The 20301-nt window shown below is 49.5% G+C and overlaps 1 protein-coding gene across 2 annotated transcripts; it reads right to left on the bottom strand.

Annotated features, from left to right (window-relative positions):
• Window positions 1-10: 10 nt before the first annotated feature.
• TRIM41 (tripartite motif containing 41) lies at window positions 11-19872 on the bottom strand. 2 transcript variants are annotated; one of them, XM_090028285.1, is made up of 7 exons: window positions 18820-19872; window positions 10372-10467; window positions 7971-8201; window positions 6869-6891; window positions 4799-4926; window positions 4353-4427; window positions 11-3129 (listed from the first exon to the last, which is right to left on the bottom strand). In XM_090028285.1, the coding sequence occupies exons 1-7, from the start codon at window positions 19762-19764 to the stop codon at window positions 2978-2980; spliced, it is 1650 nt and encodes a 549-aa protein (XP_089884411.1). In that variant the 5' UTR covers window positions 19765-19872; the 3' UTR covers window positions 11-2977. The 2 variants fall into 2 exon arrangements, with proteins under 2 accessions (XP_089884411.1, XP_089884410.1); XM_090028284.1 differs by having other exon boundaries at window positions 2987-4427; window positions 18820-19869.
• Window positions 19873-20301: the final 429 nt, after the last annotated feature.

Below are 20301 nucleotides of genomic sequence, written 5' to 3'. Positions count from 1 at the left end.
GCAGCAAAGGAGACCAAAAGAGAGAAGAGTTAGGTCAGTGGTTAAGACACTACCCTGTGATCTGGGGGAGATCTGGGCTTGATTCCTGCTCTGCCTCAGACTTACTGCATGACCTCAACAGTCACTTAGCTCAGATCTTCAAATGCATGTAGGTGCTAAAACTCACTTTCATTTCCATGCCTGTTCCCCATCTCCATTACAGCTGTGAGGAGGATAACCACGAGGTGCATATGGTAGCATGTCTACATTAGGCATCTGTAGTGGTGTTACTGGCTTTGTTGGCACAGTGAGCTAGCAGGCACAGGCCTAATGACTGAGAACATAACTCCAGCTCTGCCTGTCCTTTTCCCCTATTTGACTTGCCAAAACTCAGTAAGCAGCCTTCTGCCTGAAATAATTGCCCAACCCTGTATTAGAATCTATCTAAAGGCCTTTTAACATATGACTTGAACAGCCTTCAAGAGGATATTTCCTATGGGCATGTAATCCCCAAACTGGACACTAGAGTGCGGTAGGACACAGTTACTATGAGATCGGGGGCTAAAGTACATTCTTAAATGCTTTCCTGAGTGGAGGATGAGATCAGTTAGAAGCAGGGAAGAGTTGGGAGAACAGTCCCTGGTGCAAGGCATATTTGGTCCCTACAGGGGCCCAGAGAGCCAGCGCTACAGCAGACACTTCTCCAGTCATTAGTCCGAAAATGAAACTTCACTGCTACCACCAAAACGATAAATTATTTATCAAATGGTCTTTTTTACTAAAGGACAATTGTTAATTATCTTGACAAACGTCATATTTTTTTTCTCACATGTAACACACCACATAATCAGCTTCCCACCCCCTCCTCTGAAATTGCTGGGGGGGGGGGGTGTATTAAGCAAGGAAGCTGATTTTCTGCCCAGGAAAGCAGCTCCCTGGTTTGATTTCCTGCTCCACAGTGCAGCAGCTGTGGTATTGCTGAGGGGGTTGTTTTAATGGCACATTGTTCTTCACTCTACAGGTGCTAACAATACACTCTCCTTGTTAAGCATCATCTCTTCTTTTTAATGATCTTAATGGTTCACTGATCAAGCTCTAACCTTCCTTATGCAATGTTGTGGTCTGCTCTCAGTTCCTGGTTTATCTCATAGCTTCTTTAGTTCTTTTTAGTCATTGATCCATGAAGAGCAGTCTTTAGCAGCAGCTAGTAATTCATCAGTCAACTGAAGAAGATTAGATTCCCTGCCTGCTCTATACAGCCATAATTCTGGAAAAAAACTTTTTTTCTTCATTTAGCCTTTCAAAAATAAGGTGCCTATTATATTTGGAGGCACACTGCATGCAAGAAAACATGGTACACTGCAGTTTAAAAATAGGTATCTGTTTTATCACAGAATTCAGGTTCAGAGAAAAGTGATAAGACAGGGAGCATGGGAACCAGATTTCTGATCTCACTTTAAAAAAAAAAAAGTGGAAGGACCATGATAAAAAATACATGTAGAATAATCAAGATGAGAGCAAAAATTCTCATCTTCTCTGCCTTGCAAAACTCCAAAAACAAAGAGTCCATTCAAAGATAAGAGGTTTAAAAAAAAAAATCTAAAGCAAACCCCTTTTTACCCAACACTTAATTGGATGATGGAACTTGTTACCACAAGATGTTCTTGAAGCTAAGAATTTAGCTAGATTCAAAGAACAGGACCCCATCTTGGTCTGGCCCACTCAGGTCCTTGGCAAAAAGGCAGGCCCCCTTTTGCGACTCAGAGTCAGGATGACGGTGTCACAAAAAGTATGCCTAAAGGTTAGTCACAGTGGTCTGAAGTAGACACTTTATTACTCCTACACTATACATGCCTTTTGCCTAGAAATCAACCCTCCATGACTGGGGTGCATGTCGTAACTGGGGAAACCTAATTTTCTTACTGGAATAGAAACATAGAGATGCTATCATAATACAGCAGCCAGCAAGCAAGTGAGGTGGCTTTTCAGAGACACTTAGCTGGCATCTGTTTTACATCACCATGTAAAAGCCAGTGATAGACCATGACAATGGAAATGCATCATTCTGCCTTCCGAAAACAAAGTGAGTGGTTTGGTCTGCAGTGTACAAGAAAGTGTGGTGCATTAACCATTTCTGAAGGACTTTGTTGTGGAATAGGATCATGCTAAACTCACTCAGGTCCTAAAAGGTAGAACAGTATCTGACCCTAGATGTTTATGTAGAGAAGAATTAATTGATTGATTAACCAGTTTAAGAGCTAGCTGATACAACAGGTTTTAGTAGGGATATTAAAATCCCTAACTTCAGTTACTGCAGAATAGGATGACATTTACTCAGGAGGAAGAGTTTTGCTTACACATGTCTGCTCCTACACTTCTTATCCACTGCTTAAAGCATGTGGTGCTGGCTGCTGTCAGATGGCCCAAGAGGGAACTTGATTGATTTAAATCCAGCACCTCCTCCATCCTGTTCTGAACACTGTGAAACAAGCCGGTTGTTCCCAGAGCAACTAGCAACTTCTGCTTTTTAACCCTCCAGTCAAAGTGAATGACCAGGCAGAGACTGAACTGTACAATCCTTTTCTTTATTATTATTTTAACATTTCAAAAAACTAAATCTCCATTTAACTCTTGTTTTAGGCAAAAATATTTCAAACTAGCTCTGTAATGCCAATGGGGGGGAAAAAAAACAAAAAACCACACAGGTGCAATTAGAGTCTCTCTAGGAGGGAGGGGGCTTGTTGGAAATTCAGCAGGGAGAGGGCAGCTGAGAAAGGGACAAAAAATAAATACCTATACCTCAGAGAGCTCTAAGCTGCATAGGAAAAGAGATGGATTCCCACCACCATGGCCTCAAAGTGATGCTCTGGATGGACAAGACAAGTAACAGAAGCATGCCACTGTTTCAGGCATCTCCAGTCACTTTGTGAATGGTTCTCTGATGGCATCTATACTTGTAACAAAGAAGCCATCCCACCCCCATCTCAGCCTGGCTGCTTCAAAATTTCATGAACTGATTAAAATGTCCAGGCTCTGCAATGGAAGGTAAAAATAAAGTGGACCAAGGAGGGATGTGACTGATGGTTCTGGTGTAGAGCTGGTGATCAAGTCTGGGGTGGTGGTGGTGGAAAAGGAGGCTGTTCTGGAGAACTGGAAAAAATTAAAAAAAAAAGTACAGACACAGGGACAACAGGCATGGTTGGGAGAAGCAGCAGGCGCTGGGAGCCAGACAGGAATGGCAGTGAGAAGCAATGTTTCTGTAGGTTTGGATCCAAGCCCAAACACTAGTAGGGAACCAAAGCAGGATCAGGGGTAGGGAGCAGGCCCTGAGACAGGAATTTTTCAGAGCAACTGCAGGGCCACAAGTCCCACTGTAATTCATGGTGATTTATATGATCGGTGCCCCCAGTTTATTCAAGTCACTATGGAAATGATGGGCAGAACAGAGCTCTCCGTCTGCTTTTAGGCCAAGGGGTCAAAGTATCTGCAGGAGCACAGTCCATCTGGCACGCTCTGCAAAGGCTATTGTTCAGCCACCTCCCACAATGCCCAAAGGAGCGATGGCTCTGCAGCAACACCATTATGAAGGGCAGGATGGCATAGGCAGCTTGAGGCTCATGTGTATGACGGGCAGAGGCAGTGGGGCCAGAGCAGCGTGTTCAGGAACATTATGCAGTGCTGTGGATGGCAAGCTGCCAGCAAAATGGTCTGTCTGCTGCTCACAGAACAGACCCCATCTCACCCCTCCGCACTCTAAACAGAGACAGCAACACACGGACTCCGCAGGCTTTGGAATGTCGGGCTGGCCAAGGTGCCCACCCCGAGGCCTCTGTGCAGTGCCAGATCTCCCAGGGAGTAGCCAGGGGGAGCAGGGAGGGAGACCCAGCGTGGGAGAAGGCCTAAGGTGGGAGGGGAGGAACAGGCGGGGGATCAAGTGCAGATCTTGATGCGGGTGCCCTTGGCCAGGATGCGGAAGAAGGGAAAGATGCGCTCGCGGAAGGTGGCATTGAAGGTGTGAATGTGGGCCATGCTCTCCGCATTGTAGAAGCACAGCTGGCCCCGCTCGTAGTCCAGGTAGACGCCGAAGCGCCGAGGCTTCTCCCCTGGGGACAGGGCTGTCTGCTCTGTGGCTGTCAGTGCCTGGTACTTCTTGCCATTGGTGCCTACGCACCAGATCTCCCGCTTTTGGTGGGGACCGCTGGCCTTCTCCTTGCGCCGGGCTGTCTCCCGGGCTGCCCCCACTGCCCAGCCCCGGCGGCCCCCTACCTCCACCTCCCAGTAATGACGTCCCGTGGTGAAGCCCTGCGAGCCGAGGACGCAGTAGTCAGAGTCAAAGCGCTTGGGGTTGTCCGGCAGGTCTTGGCGCCGCTCACCTAGCTTGACACTTCGGCGGTCCAGGGACAAGCTGAGATGCGGGTGGGCTGTATCTGGGTCAAGGGTCACATCAGCTGCAGGATGGGAGTGACACATGCAGGCTAAGTGAGGATGGGTGGGGGGGGGGCAGCATGGCTCATCAACCCCTACTTCACCACTGACTTAGTGCTCAACCCTGGTCACCTCACTGCTCCGGCCTCCGTTTCCCCCGTTGCTCTTTTTCTGACTAACCTATTTAGACTGTCATGTCCTGGAGCCATGGGTAGTCTCTCCATGGGTGTCTGTGCAGCACCCAGCACAGTCAGGCCCAGATCTCAGCTAGAGCACGGGCTGGTCTTTCACTGAGTGTTTGGGCAATGTCCAGCAGCACATTATGGTCCTGATCTCTCTAGACACTGATAATCCCAATATATAATAGGGAGGAAGGAAGGAGCTGGGACTTTACCTTGAGGGACTTTACTGAAAACCTTCTCCATCTTTCTCATGACCACATCCTGTAGGAAGTAATTGCGGTATTTCTTCCCCACGTCAACTGGCACCATCTCAGGCTCCTGAAACTTGACGCTCTCACACCTGGCAAGAGAAATGCTTATACAGCATCAAGTCATGGCTGCATGTGACATGCAGCACAGCCTAGCAAATAAGGCACCCAACCAGGACTCAGGAGACCTCAGGTCTCTCTCCAGCTCTGCCTCTCCAGGTGATCACAGGTAAGTTCTTTCACAGCTGTATTGTGATTTCCTTCCCCAATCCTCAATCTTCCTCTCTACCTAGAAGGAAACTTTGTTATGGTCGAGATTCTCCCTCAAGAGCAAGGGGTTCCTCTGGGGTCATGTGTACTCTCCTTTTCACAGATGAGCCTATGAACTTCACTTCATCCATCTCCTGGATACAAAAAACCATGGACTAAATACAGATTTATGATGCATTATAACCTGCCTGACATCTGACTCCCCAGGTACCTCTCCACTATTTACCTGCTACATTCATCCCCCTTCTGCCCACCCCTCTTGTCTCTCACGCATCGACTCCTCATTTTACATTTTCACTGACTGCCTCTCTCGCATACATACCAGCCTCTGGCTTCTTTACTATTCATTCCATTCAGGAAGAGCACACCCCAACTGCAGATGCTTCTTCAGCCTGATGAAGGGTTTTTAAACCCGAAAGCTTGCTAAGAAAATGTTTTCCAACTATTTAAGTTGGTCTAATAAGAGATATCAGATTCACCCAAAAGAACCTTGTCTGCCAAAAGAATGGAGGACACTCAGAACTCCTGTCACCTGCTTATGCATGTCTACGGCTCCATGTATCTCTCTTCAATGGTCTAGAAATCAAATGACCTGGTAGGTGCCCACTGATACCTTCCAACAAAATGACACCCTTATTTCATTTTTGCCCATCACCCAGCAGCATTTCATAGGTTGGCACCTGAAGCGCTCTGCTCTCAGGCAGTGTCCACCTTGCAAAGTTTTGCCCCCAGAGCTGTGTTGGTGAAGGGCAAGCAGAATGCTGGCAAACCTATTTGATGCAGCTCTACTAGCAGAAAATGGCTTCTGTTGGCAGAGTTGTGTCTGCACCAAGAGGTTGGGGGAGGGGGACACTCTGCAGCTGCAGCTATGCTAGCAGTTCACTGTTGTAGACAAAACCTCAGGAGTCTACAAAGAACTCTTGGCATGGGAAAGAGACAGTAACAGCATGCCCTGCAGGGATGAGAGGAGGGATGTGGAGAGACCCCCTGAAATGGGGAAGATTGGGGGAGGGGAGACTTAGTACAGATGCCAGGAAATATGGGCAAAAAAGGTGGCTGGGAAAGTAACAGGGAACAGCAGATGGCACAGAGGTGCAAGTTTACTTTACAGCAAATATGAAGCGTGCAACTTGTTACTCATGACAACGTTCCAGAAATATAACGTGGCATGCATTAACATAGAATAAAGGGCACTTGCAAAGGGAAAAAGATGGGTAAGTGCCCTCTGCTTGCCCAACACTACAGCTGTTTGTGCATCCACATTACTATACACCTTAGCACATCCCATAAAAGCCCCAGACCCTTAGTGCAAGAGCAAGGAGAGAGAGCCCTTGGAAGACACCACACTCAAGATAAGCCTAGAGGGCAAGGTACTGTGTGATGGGCTGCTGCAGGCAGCAGGAAGGGTGGGACCCACCCGACTGGTTATGCAGGTACAGCTGACAGATCCTGGCCTCACCCAGCAAGGCAAGACTGTCAGGCCTTTTCTGCGTGTGTCTGTGCTTAGACCTCAGCACTATACTGTTTATTACTGTGGTTGCCACCATGTTGTTAGGGGATACAAAACATAAAAAGGTGACCAGGCCACTGTCCATAAGTTTGTGGTCATGGACAGGGGTTCCCACCAATAACCCCTTTTTAATTTTCAAAAGGAAAAAAAAAATCAACAAAGTTTGTTAACTCTTTACAACCTAAATTAGAATTTTTAAACCAATTCTTCTTACAACATCAACAAAACTAGCATAGGAGCGAAGCATAACTCACCTGATGAAGGTGCCTTTGATATCCTAAGAAAGGAAAGAAGAAAGAGATTAATATAGGACCAACACAAACATGCTGTAATCCAAGGCACAAAATCTGCTTAGCAGCTACAATCAGGCAAGATGCTCAGGCAGGCTGCTGCCTTCCTGCAGGAGAATGGTTCTGCTGCAGCCATCAGGACTAATCAGGTGCTTGAAGTGAGATACAGACTTAAGGGGAATTAGCTGGGGAATGAGGACAAAAAAAAAAAAAAAAAAAAAAAAAGAGCTCCCACTGATTTTTAAATAGTTCTCAGTCATGCTATGGGATTTCTCCCCACTAAGATCTTGCCGTGATCTTAACAATGTTCAAGACCCAGAGGTATTTCCAGAAGTCTATGGATCTAGAATGGGGTTTTAGGACTTGTGGATTTGAATTCCCAGCTCAGCCACATATTATGCGACTGTAGTCAAGTCCCTTACTCTCCCTCCACTCCTGTAAGATGAGACAGTCCTTCTCTCCCCTCTTAAGAGTCTCCCTCACAGGTCCCAGCTTTCACTATTTATTTGGGCAACATCTGGCATAAATGAGAATCTCCTCCTCTGACCTCAGGGTCAGGCATCTAAGCTGTCAGAACACAAATCCAAAAACCAATGGAGTAGCACCCAACAGTTCTGCAGTAGCTACAAAATGATGGCAGATAGACTAAGTGTTTAAGCACAGGTCAAACTCCATACTAGGTCAAAACAGTTACTGGGGTCAGGAGGGTAGGGCTACAGGCCTGAGTCATGGCCCATCATAGCAAGCCAGGGGCCTGGGGCTTGGATGCAGAAGTGAGGGTGATCAAAAACAGTAGGATTTCAAGCACTGGCAGGGCCCAGCCCAGCCCAACCAAAAGGTAAAGGGTATTTTTTTTTAGCAAGTGGGGCTGAGATTCAGCCTTGCAAGAAGTTGGCAAAAGGATGAGCTGGTTGAGGACTTAACATTATTAGCATAGAAGCAGCTCTGGAAAGTCAGGGAGGTGATTGGGAGTGGTGTAGCTGGTCTGCATGGCACTGGAGGAAAGGGCTGCCCACTGGGAAGGGATGCAAGAACCAGGCCTAGCTCAGAGAGGGAAGCATCCCACCTTCAGGAGCTGCAGCCCATCCTGCTTGCTCTTGTCTTCGGCCTCAGCAATGAGGCGGCCCAGGGCTGCGCTCTGTTCCTCCAGCTGACTGACATGGCTGCTCTGGCGGGCCAGCAGCCCCTCATAGCGCTCTTCCAGCTGATGCAGCAATAGCACCTGCTCCCCAATAAGGAACTGATGCAGAAGCTCGAAGTCTGACTCAAACTCCTTGATTTCCAGCTTCATCTTGTTCTGAAAGGGGACAGGAATAAAGGGTGAGAGGCTGGAGGGACAGAGCTGGGTACCTCCTCTACCCACCCCAGATAGCTCAATCTATCAGGTACCCCAAGCACAATCCCACACAGGTCTCTTGACCTCTCACTGCACCTGCAGGAGACCACTGAAATAGTCCCTGCAGAGCAAGCCAGCCAGCCAGCTAGGCCAGCTCCAGCACTAGGAAGCTTTATTGCACTGTTGTGCACCAGCTAGTTGTGGCCCATTAAACCAGTTGAGCAGGTGAAAGCAAAGTTCATTTGGGGCAAAGGGCACAAGGTAAGGTAAATGATCTGAATTTGAGCTCACAAAAGGCTCCCCAAATTAAATCAATGTCAGGTTCATGCTGGCTCTAGGGCTGGAAGAAAGCCAGAAATTCTATGTAAAACACAGGTCTGACTACCAGATCCACAAAGAGCATTTATGTGAAGACACATGGCTCCACAGCTTTTAGTAGCAGTACAGATAAAATTCAGCAGCCTGGAGCATAGAGTACATACAACCAGTGAGGTCCCAGGTCCAATTCTTCTGGTTTATTTTTACATGCATCCAAGGAAGCAGCCTTAAAGGAATCAAATAATTTTGATTCTGCCTGGCTTTAAAAGGCGCTGTATCTCAGGAACTTTGTTCAAATCCGGGTAAATAAAAAATAAACAACTTTTAAAAAAAAAAAAAGATTTTTTTTCATTTTAATCAGATTTTTTTAAAAATATTTAACCGTATTTTTAATGTTTTTAAGATGCTTAAAAAACCCTATATAAAGATAGCTTTAATTTAAGGTAAGTTATAGCTCAAAGATATCATCATGGAATAGGGATTATAACTTCTAATTATATACTATTTGAGACAATATATTCATGTAACCTTTTTAGAAAAGTTTTATGAATAGGTCACAACAGGCCATGGACTATATTAGGGGCCCAATCTTATGGGGTTCCCAGAGGCTTCTCTACAGATTAGTAAAGATTAAAGAAAACCACTCTACCCAATGGGACTCAGTGCTCAGTCTAGAAGATCCCATTAAGCATCTCCGTGACGCTTAGTTTCAGTTCTCAAACTGTGGGTTTGTCTCTCCAGAGATAACATCCTTGTTAACAGTAGTATATGGAGACAAGAGAAAACAGACCCGATTACCTACTCATCAGCCCTACTGCATCTGCAAGTTTGTGAACACAAAGTTAAAACCCAAGTTAAATAAATACTAGAGGATTGCTGACGGTGGAGTACGTCTGGGCAAGGAGGAGGAGTCTGGAAGTAAATGCAAGGAGGGACGGGCAGTAGAAACGAAAGAAAAACATTTTGAGCAGATTATTCCAGAAGTCTTGAGGGATAAGTTTCTGAGTATAGCCTCTCCACTGATTTGAGATCTAGTGAGGGAATTGTATGGTAGAAGGGAAAATCCTACTGTGGTAGCAGGCTTGCCAGGCCACAAGAGACACCCTATTTGAGAATATTTTAATGAAGGTTATATCAAACAAGAATGAACTTTTTGTAGAAACAATGATTAAATTGTGGCTTCTTGACCAGTGATTTAAATAATGGTTTAAATCAAATCCACCGCGTTTCAAATGACCCCAAGTTTGGCCTGCTATCACTACGGAGCACGTGATGAACCATAGGAAATTTCAAGACAACTAAAGTGATATTTTGCAGCACTTAGGAAGGTCACCTGTTGAACACGTCAACATCTCTATCAGAGCTGCTCCTCTACTCCACTGCAGCTTGTGTGACACACACCCAGGCTAGAATGTCATCTTGGGGTATTTAAAAAAAAAAAAAACCACAACAACTCCAGACCAAACCTCCCAATTGTGAAGACATGCTGGCACCCACCTGAGCCTGCAGGAGTCTGAAACAATGACTCAGAGAGGGGAAAACTCCCTTGGGTTCCCTATTCATCACAGACGATTTCAGAGCTGACACCCAAATGCCATCCCTTCAGTGTCTAAGGCAGCTATTAGTCCTAGTTTGTTTAATTAATGAAATAGGAAGGGAATTGTGGAAACAAAATCCCCAGAAAGGTAAGAATTGGGAGAAGAAACTGAGAAGACTCATTAATGGGTTGGGCAGAACCTCTTACCTCCCATTTTGTACCAAAAAGCAGGGCGAAAAGCCCGGAATATTGCAACCATGGAAGTTGGACACCTACCTTCAGCTCAGTGATCTTCTCCTCTTCATTGGATTTCTGTTTCAGAACTGCATCTAGCTTCTTTTTCAGAGGCTCCAGGTGGCTCTGCAGTTTGGTCTACCAAGAAAAAACAATAAATCTTCTCTCCTCCCCTCTGATCAGCTTATCACTAAGTCTGCCTTTTCAAAGCATATTTTCCTTTTAATCTAGCTGGGAAGCAGCAGACCTCAATATCCAAAGCCAGAAGAGGCAGTTGGATCATTCAGTCAGTGGACATGTCTACACATGCATTAACTCTGGAGTAAATTTAATGCACATTAAGTTGAAATAGACAGGGGTCTACACTCACAGGTGGCTTGGGACTAGATTTAGTCCTAAATCAGAGCAGCCTGCCATGTGCCACTGCGGCCATGCGGGGAGTTTCAACCTCTGGCCACATGGCTGCCAACACTTGGCAGCCATGCTGAGGCAAGAAGCAACTGTCAGCACATGACAGCCATCTTAAGGGCTCATGCCCACCCTCACAGCTCCACCCAGCCGCTGCATGCCCAGCTCAGGGCCAGCACACAGCAGATCCCTTCCTGCCTACCCGTGCTACCCCTGGCCCTGGCAAGCACAGGCTCATGTTGCTGCTGGCTCCACTCTATGTCCCTCCCCACCATCTCCCCCAAGCTGTAGAGCAGCCACGCACCTGCCAGCCAGGTCCAGAGCACCAGCTGTGGGAGGCTCTGGCCAACCCCCCCCACCTCCTGTGCTCCCTGCTCCGGCCCACCTGCCCACACCCCCTGCCCAACACCAGCACCACTCCAGGATACACACGTAGGTGAAACAGTACAAACTTTATTAACAGAACAAAAACACCTCATCCCTCCCCTCTCAACAAGCATGGCTCTCTTCCCTCCCACACACAGTGTCCCTCCACCACCCACCAACATTAAAAAACTCATTTGTCAAACTTCAAACTCAGTTCAAGTCTACCTCAGAGGGGCTCAGAGGTAGGGCTGCTCAGGTCAGAGAACCTGGCAGCAGGTGGCCAGCACCCCAGCCACAGGAAGTGCTGCTGCAGGTCTGAGGCAGAGCCTGGGGATGCCTGTGGCCAGCAGGCACTGCACCAGCTCCTCGAGGGTGAGGCTGGGGGCCTGCTGCTCGGCGGTAGGCAGGACCCAGGGGCCCTGCAGGGTTGGGGCTGGGGGCCAGGTGCTAGGGGGCAAAGGCGCAGCCTCTGCTGGGCAGCCCCAGGCAGCAAGCTGCTGGTCCAGCAGCGCCACATGTTACTGATCCAGGACCGCCAGCTTAGCCCCGTGCTCTGCGTGTTCCTGGAGCTGTGCTGCCTCTCAGGCAAGGGTCCCTGGCTGCTATCCATACTAGTCCACCACCCAGCCCTCCATGGCCTCCACCAGCAGCAGGTAGGTCCAGTCCAAGATGTGGTGATGGTATCACCAGTGCCTCCGAGTGGCTCTAGTGGACGGTGGCAGCAACCCACCACCGGCAGTCCTGTGGGTCCCTGCGGCCTCTTCCCTATGTCCATATGTTGGCCCTGCAGAGGCAAGAAACAGAAGGCTTTTGTGAGAGTTCACAACATTTGAGAGATAACGTTCTCTGCTCATGGGGTCCTGTGCTGCCTGGCCTCAGATCAGAGGGCACTTGTGTACGAGCAGCCTAGGACCATGGTAATCTGGCCAGGTAGGCCTGGGTCCAGGTAGCTGCCTGCCTCCCCTGCCCCCGTCCCAAGGCAGGCCAGGCCAGGCTGCTGGCAGCACCTGCTGCCATGGCCCCAGCCCCTGCCAAACCCCCCTCTACACCTGCAGGCCCACTGCTGTGCTGTGCTGTGCTGCCACCCAGTCTCTGGTGCCCAGGCTCGGGGCATGCACGGGTCCCAGACAATGGGAGGTGAGGGGCTAGCCACATCCCTGGCCCTTCCCGCAGAGAGCCTCTCCAAGGAGGCGCCCTGGGGCCAGCGCTCCGTTGCATCACCACTGTGCCCCAAGCATGCCCCTGCTGCGCATGCCACAGGTGTGCAATGAGCTGTTTGTGCAAGTGAAGGGCCCCAGCCACTACGTACTGCTGCTGATGATCCTGCTGGGGACCCGGGCACACCTGCACTCCTGGTTCAGGACCAGTAGCTATGACAGCACAGGGGGCAAGCACGGCCTGCCCCACAACTTCTGCCACCACCTGGAGGATTACCTATTGCAGCGCTACATGTCCCTTCCCCTGGCAGCCAAGGAGATTGCTGCTGGGATCAATGCATGAGGCCCATGCCAGCCCAGATGCAGGGACATGACCTGATTAATAAAGTTCTGACCTATGTCCCGCCTCCCTGTGTGCTGTAGAGGGAACCCAGGGGCAGGGGAGTGGGGCCAGCAGGGCAAGGAGTGGGGGCAGGGCCCAGGGTGGGGGCTGGGCCTGGGAGGGCCCACCCTCCAGTACAGGACTTACCATGGGTCCAAGGCTGGTGGCTCGGTGCAGGGCTCCCCATACCAGGTGATGTCTGGCTCTACCCGGTGTCTGCGGCCTGCGGTGGCCCCAGGGAAGAACTGGTGCTGCTGGCGGCTGGTGATGGTGTGACCGGCCGCTCCTCATGGACGGCTGAGGGGTGGGGCCGAGGCAGTTGCTGGCAACGGCTCCCTGAGCTGCCAGTGGGCACAGCAGTGAGGGAAGAGTGCAGGGCAGGACACTGGAGGCCCAAGATCTCCTCCCCTGGTGACCAGTCACCGGAGGTGTTAGGGTGGGATGTGGGCATGGCCCCCCAGGGCGCCAAAATGCAGGTCAGCTCTTGCATGAAGGACATGGTCCTGGGGGTCTCCACTGGACCTGCGATTGAGGCCAGTAACGAACACCCACTGGGCCCACAGGGCCTGGGCCTTCACACAGCGCTGCCACACTGACTGGGAGTGGCCCTGAGCCCACATCCCAGCTGCCTGGACTTTGTAAATGTGGGTGTTAGAGTGCCTGCTCTGGGTGAACTGCCTCTAGACATCCTCCCCACCCCAGACTGCCACAAGAGCATGCAGCTCCTCCCAGGTCCAGTTTGTGTCCCTGGGGCTGCGGATGGGTGGGCGCACACGGGCAGGGCCCGGGCTGGACATGGGGGAGGTGATAGACATCACCCCCATGCCAGTGGACTAGGCCCCTGCACAGCTGACCCTGTGTGGTCGGCCCTGGAGGGCTGGCAGCAGCACCCCCAAGGGCACAGCCAGGGAGTCGCAGCTGCACAGGCAAGATGCTTCACCACGGTCCTGCAAAGAGAGAGAGGCAGGGAGTGAGCAGCAGGAGGCAACAGGTACTGGCCCTGGTGAGATTGTAGAGCTGGGCAAAGGGTGTTGCAAAGGGCTGCAGTTTGCTACACACATCCGGGGCTAGACAGCAGCTCTGGAACAGAACAGACCCCAGTGAACACAGCCAGTGGGCTGTCCAGGGACACACACGGGGTCTGCTGTGATCCAGCAGTGAGCACAGGCTCCTGCAGTTTATGCTCCACAGAACAAAGTGGCTACACACTTTCATACCCTGCATCTAGGGGCTGCCAGAGCACAGCCCAGCCCAGCAGCAGGAGAGGGAGCAGGGGCTGGGCTCTGGCCAGCTGTCTAGTGACTGGATGGACCCAGCTGAGAAGCTCCTCTGTTACCACACATTAACCACATCTGCACATGCATTACTGCACACTAACAACCCGGGCATAAAATCCGATACCTGTATCATGCAGGTATCAAATTTATACCCACATTGCCGCAACGTGCCATTTTTAATGTGCATGAAATCCACACCTGTAGATGCATGCCCATAATACACATTAATTGTACTTAGCTGACTCTAAGGATTCATTTCAAATAATTTCTCTTTAAGACAAGACTTATTTTGGGAATGAATCCCTTGTCCAACTGATCCCAATTTAGTCTACTGATCCTACCCTGAACTCCCATGTAGCACAGCAAATGCCAAGACAATCTGAGCAAGCATATGATTTTAGAGACCTTAGAATAAATAGCTGGTGACTGGACTGGAAGCAAGTCTTAGGTTTAATCCTAACAGAACTGTGTGTTCTAACCAGGCACTCTACTACACGTGGGCTGTAGCTGCTCAAAGTCAACAGTTCCCAAAGCACCCTTCATGACCCTGTAACCTAACAGAGTGGACACCAAACTCAAAACCTTCAGTGCTCAATTCAAAGCTTCAGCACAGACTCCGAGTGCCTCTATATATATCATTTGAACCTTCTGGGCCTCTAGTCTCCAGCAGGAGTTTTATCCTATCCACTGCCGCCACAGTCACATTTCTACCTGGGATGGGCATGAAAATCATTTGGTAGATCCATTGCAATTTGTAAGTTCTCTAGAACTGCCCATTACATGTATGCATAAAGGACTCCAATCACTACAGCAGTACAAATAGAAGTAATGCGTCTAAAACATTAAACCTGGGCTTTAAGGCCATTTATACACATACATCGCGGGATGAAAAGTGCCAGAGATCCACTGCTTCAGAGCTCTAAATGTGAGCTGATGCACTCCGTGTAGTCGTATCAGTGGTGAAGTGCGCGTCAGCACAGAAAATGACAACAGTGAGTTTTTTAACTAAAGCACCTCCTCCGATGTATTTTAGTTCAAAAGCACACTGCTGTCACTTTCCTAGCACTGACACGCATTTCGCTGCTTATACAACTGTAAGTGTTGCAGCGCTGGGCTCTTTTCAAAGCACCCGGCACTGCAGTGCTTACATGTGTAAAAATGCCCTAAAAGGATTCAAGGTAGGATAATATCTCAAGAGAGTAAAATGGGGCTGCAGTTTTCATAACCTTCTGGGGACAGCAAGTCTCTCATGTAGAAAATTTAGTATTAAATCATTATGCCAAGCTACCAAGAGTTAACAGTTAAACATGTTACTCAACAATAAAAACTATCCCAGACTGTGTACACAACTTCCTTTTTTTTCTTTTCTTTTTTTTTTCCACCCCCCCCCCCGAAAGTCTCTAAATCGCTGTACTTCATTGGTTCTTAAGCAGAAGGGAGGCCGTCCAGACTAGATACTTCCAGTGAGTCATTACTTTTGTTACAGTAGCACCCAGAGATCTCAGCTCAGAGCCACATTGCTTCAGAGTTGCAGTTATAAACAGAGAATTTTTTGGGGTGGTATCTTTTGTGGGAAAGACATATCCCCCCCCCAACCATACAGTTGGTCCAATAAAAGGCATCACACACAAAAATCCTTGCCTCTCACATATTCCCTGGACCATCACAACTATAATATCACTCTAATACTGCTAGTTATAGATAGCAAGAGAATGCCTGCCTCAGAGTTTGCAGAGTAATAGTTAAGACATTATTCCTTCTTGCTTCAATTATAAATATGGGAAATCAAGGCTTAATGAGTGGCTTAAGTGAATCCGTGGCAGAGATGGGAATGGGGCACTGACCTTCCAAGGCCTAGTCAACAGCCTTCACTGTGAAAACATCTTCCCTCAGCTTGAATATTTCAAGAGGATTTGGTTGATTTAGGAACTTGGAGGTTTTCACCATAAACAAGGATAAAGCGAAAATGAACACAGGGCCCATGTCCCCAAAAGCGCAGATCTATACACCAGGATGAGCCCCTTTTTTCACCAAGTATAGGAATTCAAATACGTCTGCCTCAGAGGAGTTTACTGCCTGGCACGCACAAGGAGGACACAACTTCTGAGTTCGAGGCTACAAGGGAACACAACATCACCAAGTCAGACCTCCTAGGTGATACTGGCCAGAGAACTTCACTCTATTATGGGCCATGTTTAGAAAGCCTATTTTTGACCCTACCCATGTAACATCTCTCTCATCAGGGTGGGAAGAGAGGGAGGGTTGGGGAAAGGAACGTAATTGCCTGCAAATGGTGCGTTTCTGAATGACTGTGCATCAAAACCCTCAAGGGAAATGCAACTGTATTGGCAAAACTGCACTGTTACTGGTATAGCTCGATTCATGTGTGCGGGGAATTTTGCTCAGAAGGGCACAAAACAGCTGTGTCAATATAAAGGCCTCCAAACTAGAAATATTCTGCCAATATACTACAGCAGTATTCCTAACCTGGTAAAATGTTCTTACCATAGCTCCTTGTGTCTGTAATGTGCTTGCAGGACTGGGGCTTAAATTACATGTATATCAGTATGAGAGAATAATTTTATGTATATGCATAAAATAATTGTATTTATTTATACCTATACATAAATCACTTGGATGGATTCACGTCTGGGATTGCTGATAGGAACTCTGTATGGTGTTTCTTTGTAAAGATGTCATCTACTTCAAGCCTAGTCTCTTTTAAAAAAAAAAAACAAGTTAGAAGCCACCTTAGAAGCTTTACCTGGCCAAAGTGCCCCAGCCTCTACCTCCCCTATGCAAAATGGAATTTATTTTCTACCTAGGAGGACTTGTACAATCTTTGAATTCTCCTCAGCCTGATGAAGGGTGTATGTGCCTGAAAGTTTGCAAAGAAAGGAATATTTTTTGCTACTATTTAGTTGGCTCAGAGGTGATATCTTTTATTAGACCAAGAGTTTTGTGTACTTGTTAAATTTATCTAGTTCTAAAGTAATACTTCCCATCTTATATTGACTGTGTCCATCTCTTTCTCGTTGCTGTGCAAAAAGCCAACACAAAAAGGGGAAGCTTTACAGGTAGAAAACAGTGAAACCAACCATGCAAAACTCTCCGGCACAGAAAATCTGAGCAAAGAAACAAAGCATGTCCCTCCCCAGACCCCAAACCCCTTCCACCTACAGGAATCTTCTACCTGGCTCCTATCAGTGCTTACACACACACACTTTACTCACTTATCTAAAGCCATTGAATGCACTGGGGTTGCTCTCCCTGCAGACCAGTCTACTGATTCAGGATGTTAGCTGTAATTTTGCAGAAGTACTTGTTTGCCTCTCTCCACACAGTTCCCTTCCCCCACTCTCCTGCTTCTCTTATCTTTTGAATCCAAATCACTCTATTTGATATTTTGCTCTTTATATGGCTTTTCTGGCAAAAAATGTTAGACTAAATCAAAGATGCATGCATCTCTACCCTGCATTCTTCCTGGCTTCAAAGTAGCACTAAGTAATCTCTTGCAGAAACAGTAGTACAACCATAATGCCTACAAATTTCAGTCATGGACTAAGGCCCTCACTCTGCTTGGCATTAGAGATATAGAAAGGAGACATTGCCCCTACCCCAAAGAGCTACTAACTAAGAGTTAAGGGACAACAGGTGGACAGTCCAGTGTGGTGCTAGCTGATGCAAGACATCCAGGCAATTTTTTAAGTTCATGGTATCTCTTTAAAAATAAAAATGCCTTTCTTTTTTTTTCCCCTATTTTTTGAAAACACTTTTGGGTACTGTGTTGATAATAAACATCTCACTAAACCTGGTAGCAGAACCAAAGTGTTGATTAACTGCACAATTTCATGGGTAGAGTTCAGTCTCCCCTCCAGACCCCCCCATCTCTGTCCACCCTGTGCAACTTACTCTTTCACTAGCTCAGGCTTGATTTTGGACACTTATCTCCCCAGGAGGATCTTTCACAACACTGATTCCTGAGAAATCCCCATACATAGCACTCTTGTAAAAGATGCAAACTACATAATCAAAGCTCTGATCTTAGAAGCGTTTAGCAGGGGAGTCATGATGGCATCACTGGAAATTATTAAAGCAAGTAAGAAACTAGATCTAGTACAAACAGAAGTCAATTAGAGAACTCTTAGGCATGGGTTATGGGGGGGGGGGGGGGTCAATCTAGTGATGACAATGGTCCCCTCTGGCCTAGCAGTCTGCGAATCTAAGTGCACATCTGCAGGAGTTACAAGCCCTTAGCCTTTAACCCAGGGGTGGGCAAAATGCAGCCCAGGGGCCAGGTGCGGCCCGCCAAGCCATTCTATCTGGCCCACGGGACCCCTAAAAAAATTAAGAAAATTAGTATTTATCTGCCCTGGCTGCCTGTCATGTGGCCCTCCATGGCTTGCCAAAACTCAGTAAGCTGCCCTCTGCTCGAAATACTTGCCCACCCCTGCTCTAACCCATGCTAATAGGCACCAATTTCAGCCAGACTCTGCCAACCTTCATTCGTCCTTACCAAAACACTCAAGTGGGATTAACCCTGCTCCTCTACAAAGCAACCCAATTCACACTACACAGCCCCAGAGTATCAATGCTACCTGGCAAAGCCAACCTAACCATATAAACTCCTACCCCAAACCAGCACCTGAATTAACTAAACGCATCTCCTACCTGCAAAACCACCCCCATAAATCCAACCCCTTAATCAACTTCACAAAGCAACCCAACACTCCAGATCCAGTTTCCCCACAAGCCAGCTGACCAACAGCCCTTACCAACCACCCAGTCGAATGAAGCAAACCCCCCTCCACGACCACTGTTGGTCACCCACCGGTCTCCGCATCCCATCCCCGATAGTACAACTGGACCTCTCCGGATGGCCCCCACAACCTCCTCGTACCTTGTAATCCTGCACCACCTCCTCCAGGGGGACAACGCTATGGTGCTTGTGGCTCCGCGACTCCCTGCACACCACACAGATGGCCTGCTCATCCATCTCGCAGAAGAGCTTGAGGGGCTCCTGGTGCTTCTCGCACAGGGCCCGTCCCTCCAGTCCTCCGGGCACTATGGCCACGGCTCCCCCAGGCCCCCTTGGGGCTGGCACCACGAGCGGCTGGGGGTGCGGGTGCATCTGCCGGATGATCTGCACCATGTTGGCCAGCTGCAGGTTGGGCCGGAAACTCCTCTGAGGGAAGGTCTTGCGGCACTGGGGGCACGTGAAGGCCTGGGGGCGTCGAGGCCTGGGCACCAGCAGGGGGCCAGGCGGTGGTGGGGGCGGGGGTGGCTGCTCTTCCTCCTCCTCCTCCTCCTCCTCTTCCTCCACCTCCACCTCCAGGTCTTCCTCCTCCATCACGTCCTCGTCGTAGTCGTCGTCTCCGAAGAACAGCTCGGCGCCCACGTCCTCCTCCCACATGTCATCCTCGCCGGCGTCGTCCCACAGGTCGGCGTCCTCATCCTCCTCGCTCCACATGTCGTCTTCCTCCTCCTCCTCCTCTTCCTCCTCCTGGTCCAGCTCGTCCTCGTCCAGCTCATCCTCCTCGTCCAGCTCGTCGTCCTCCAGCTCCTCGCCCATGCCCACGTCGTCCGCAGGCGCCGCCGCCCCGTCCGCGTACGCCGCCTCCCCCCCGGCCTGGCCCAGCCCGACCCCGTCAGCGTCCCCATCGCCGTCGCCCCCCCAGAGCTGCGCGATGCAGACGCGGCAGAAGTTGTGTCCGCAGCCGATGGACACCGGGTCGGTGAAGTAGTCGAGGCAGATGGCGCACACGGCCTCCTCCTGCAGCGAGTCCACCGCACTCAGCCGCCCGCCCGGGCCGGCCCCCGCCCCGTCCACCACCGTCGCCGCCATCGCCGCGGACCCCCCACACCCCGGTCCGCTCGGCGCCGGCCGGAGACGCTCTAGCCCAACAGCCTGCGCTCTCCGTGGTACCACGTCATGTGACCGGAAGTACCTCACTCTCCGCCCCCGCTGGTAGTTGTGTTTTAACCCCCCCGGAACTATCTAGGCCCCGCCCCTATGGTTTTTAAGCCGCCCGTGGCGATGTCCCGCAAAGCCACCCCCGCCCCAAGGTTTGACACCGCGCCCGGAGACATTCTGGCTTTGCGCTGCCGGGCTCTATAGTCCCCCCGGAACTGTTGGCCGGAAGCGCCGGGTTGCCATGGGAATGGCAGCACTCTGCTCTCAGACATGGGCGGCTCTATGGTTCTCACTCCCGGAAGTCGGGGAGAGCCTCCGCCGCGGGCCCGATCCCTTCCCCGGAAGACCGTGCCAGCTGCCCCCAATCTCTAAGGGGCAAAGCCGGAAATGGAGCTGGGGCAAGCGGGGACGATCTGCACTCAGCTCTCCCGCTTCTCTATGGTCACAACCGCCCCGAGCAACTCCGGG

This window comes from Crocodylus siamensis, chromosome 15 (assembly GCF_052110815.1).
Source record: "Crocodylus siamensis isolate JL-2025a chromosome 15, ASM5211081v1, whole genome shotgun sequence".
In the NCBI taxonomy this organism is placed as follows: Eukaryota; Metazoa; Chordata; order Crocodylia; family Crocodylidae; genus Crocodylus; species Crocodylus siamensis.
This window is presented reverse-complemented; position numbering and strand designations above follow the sequence as displayed.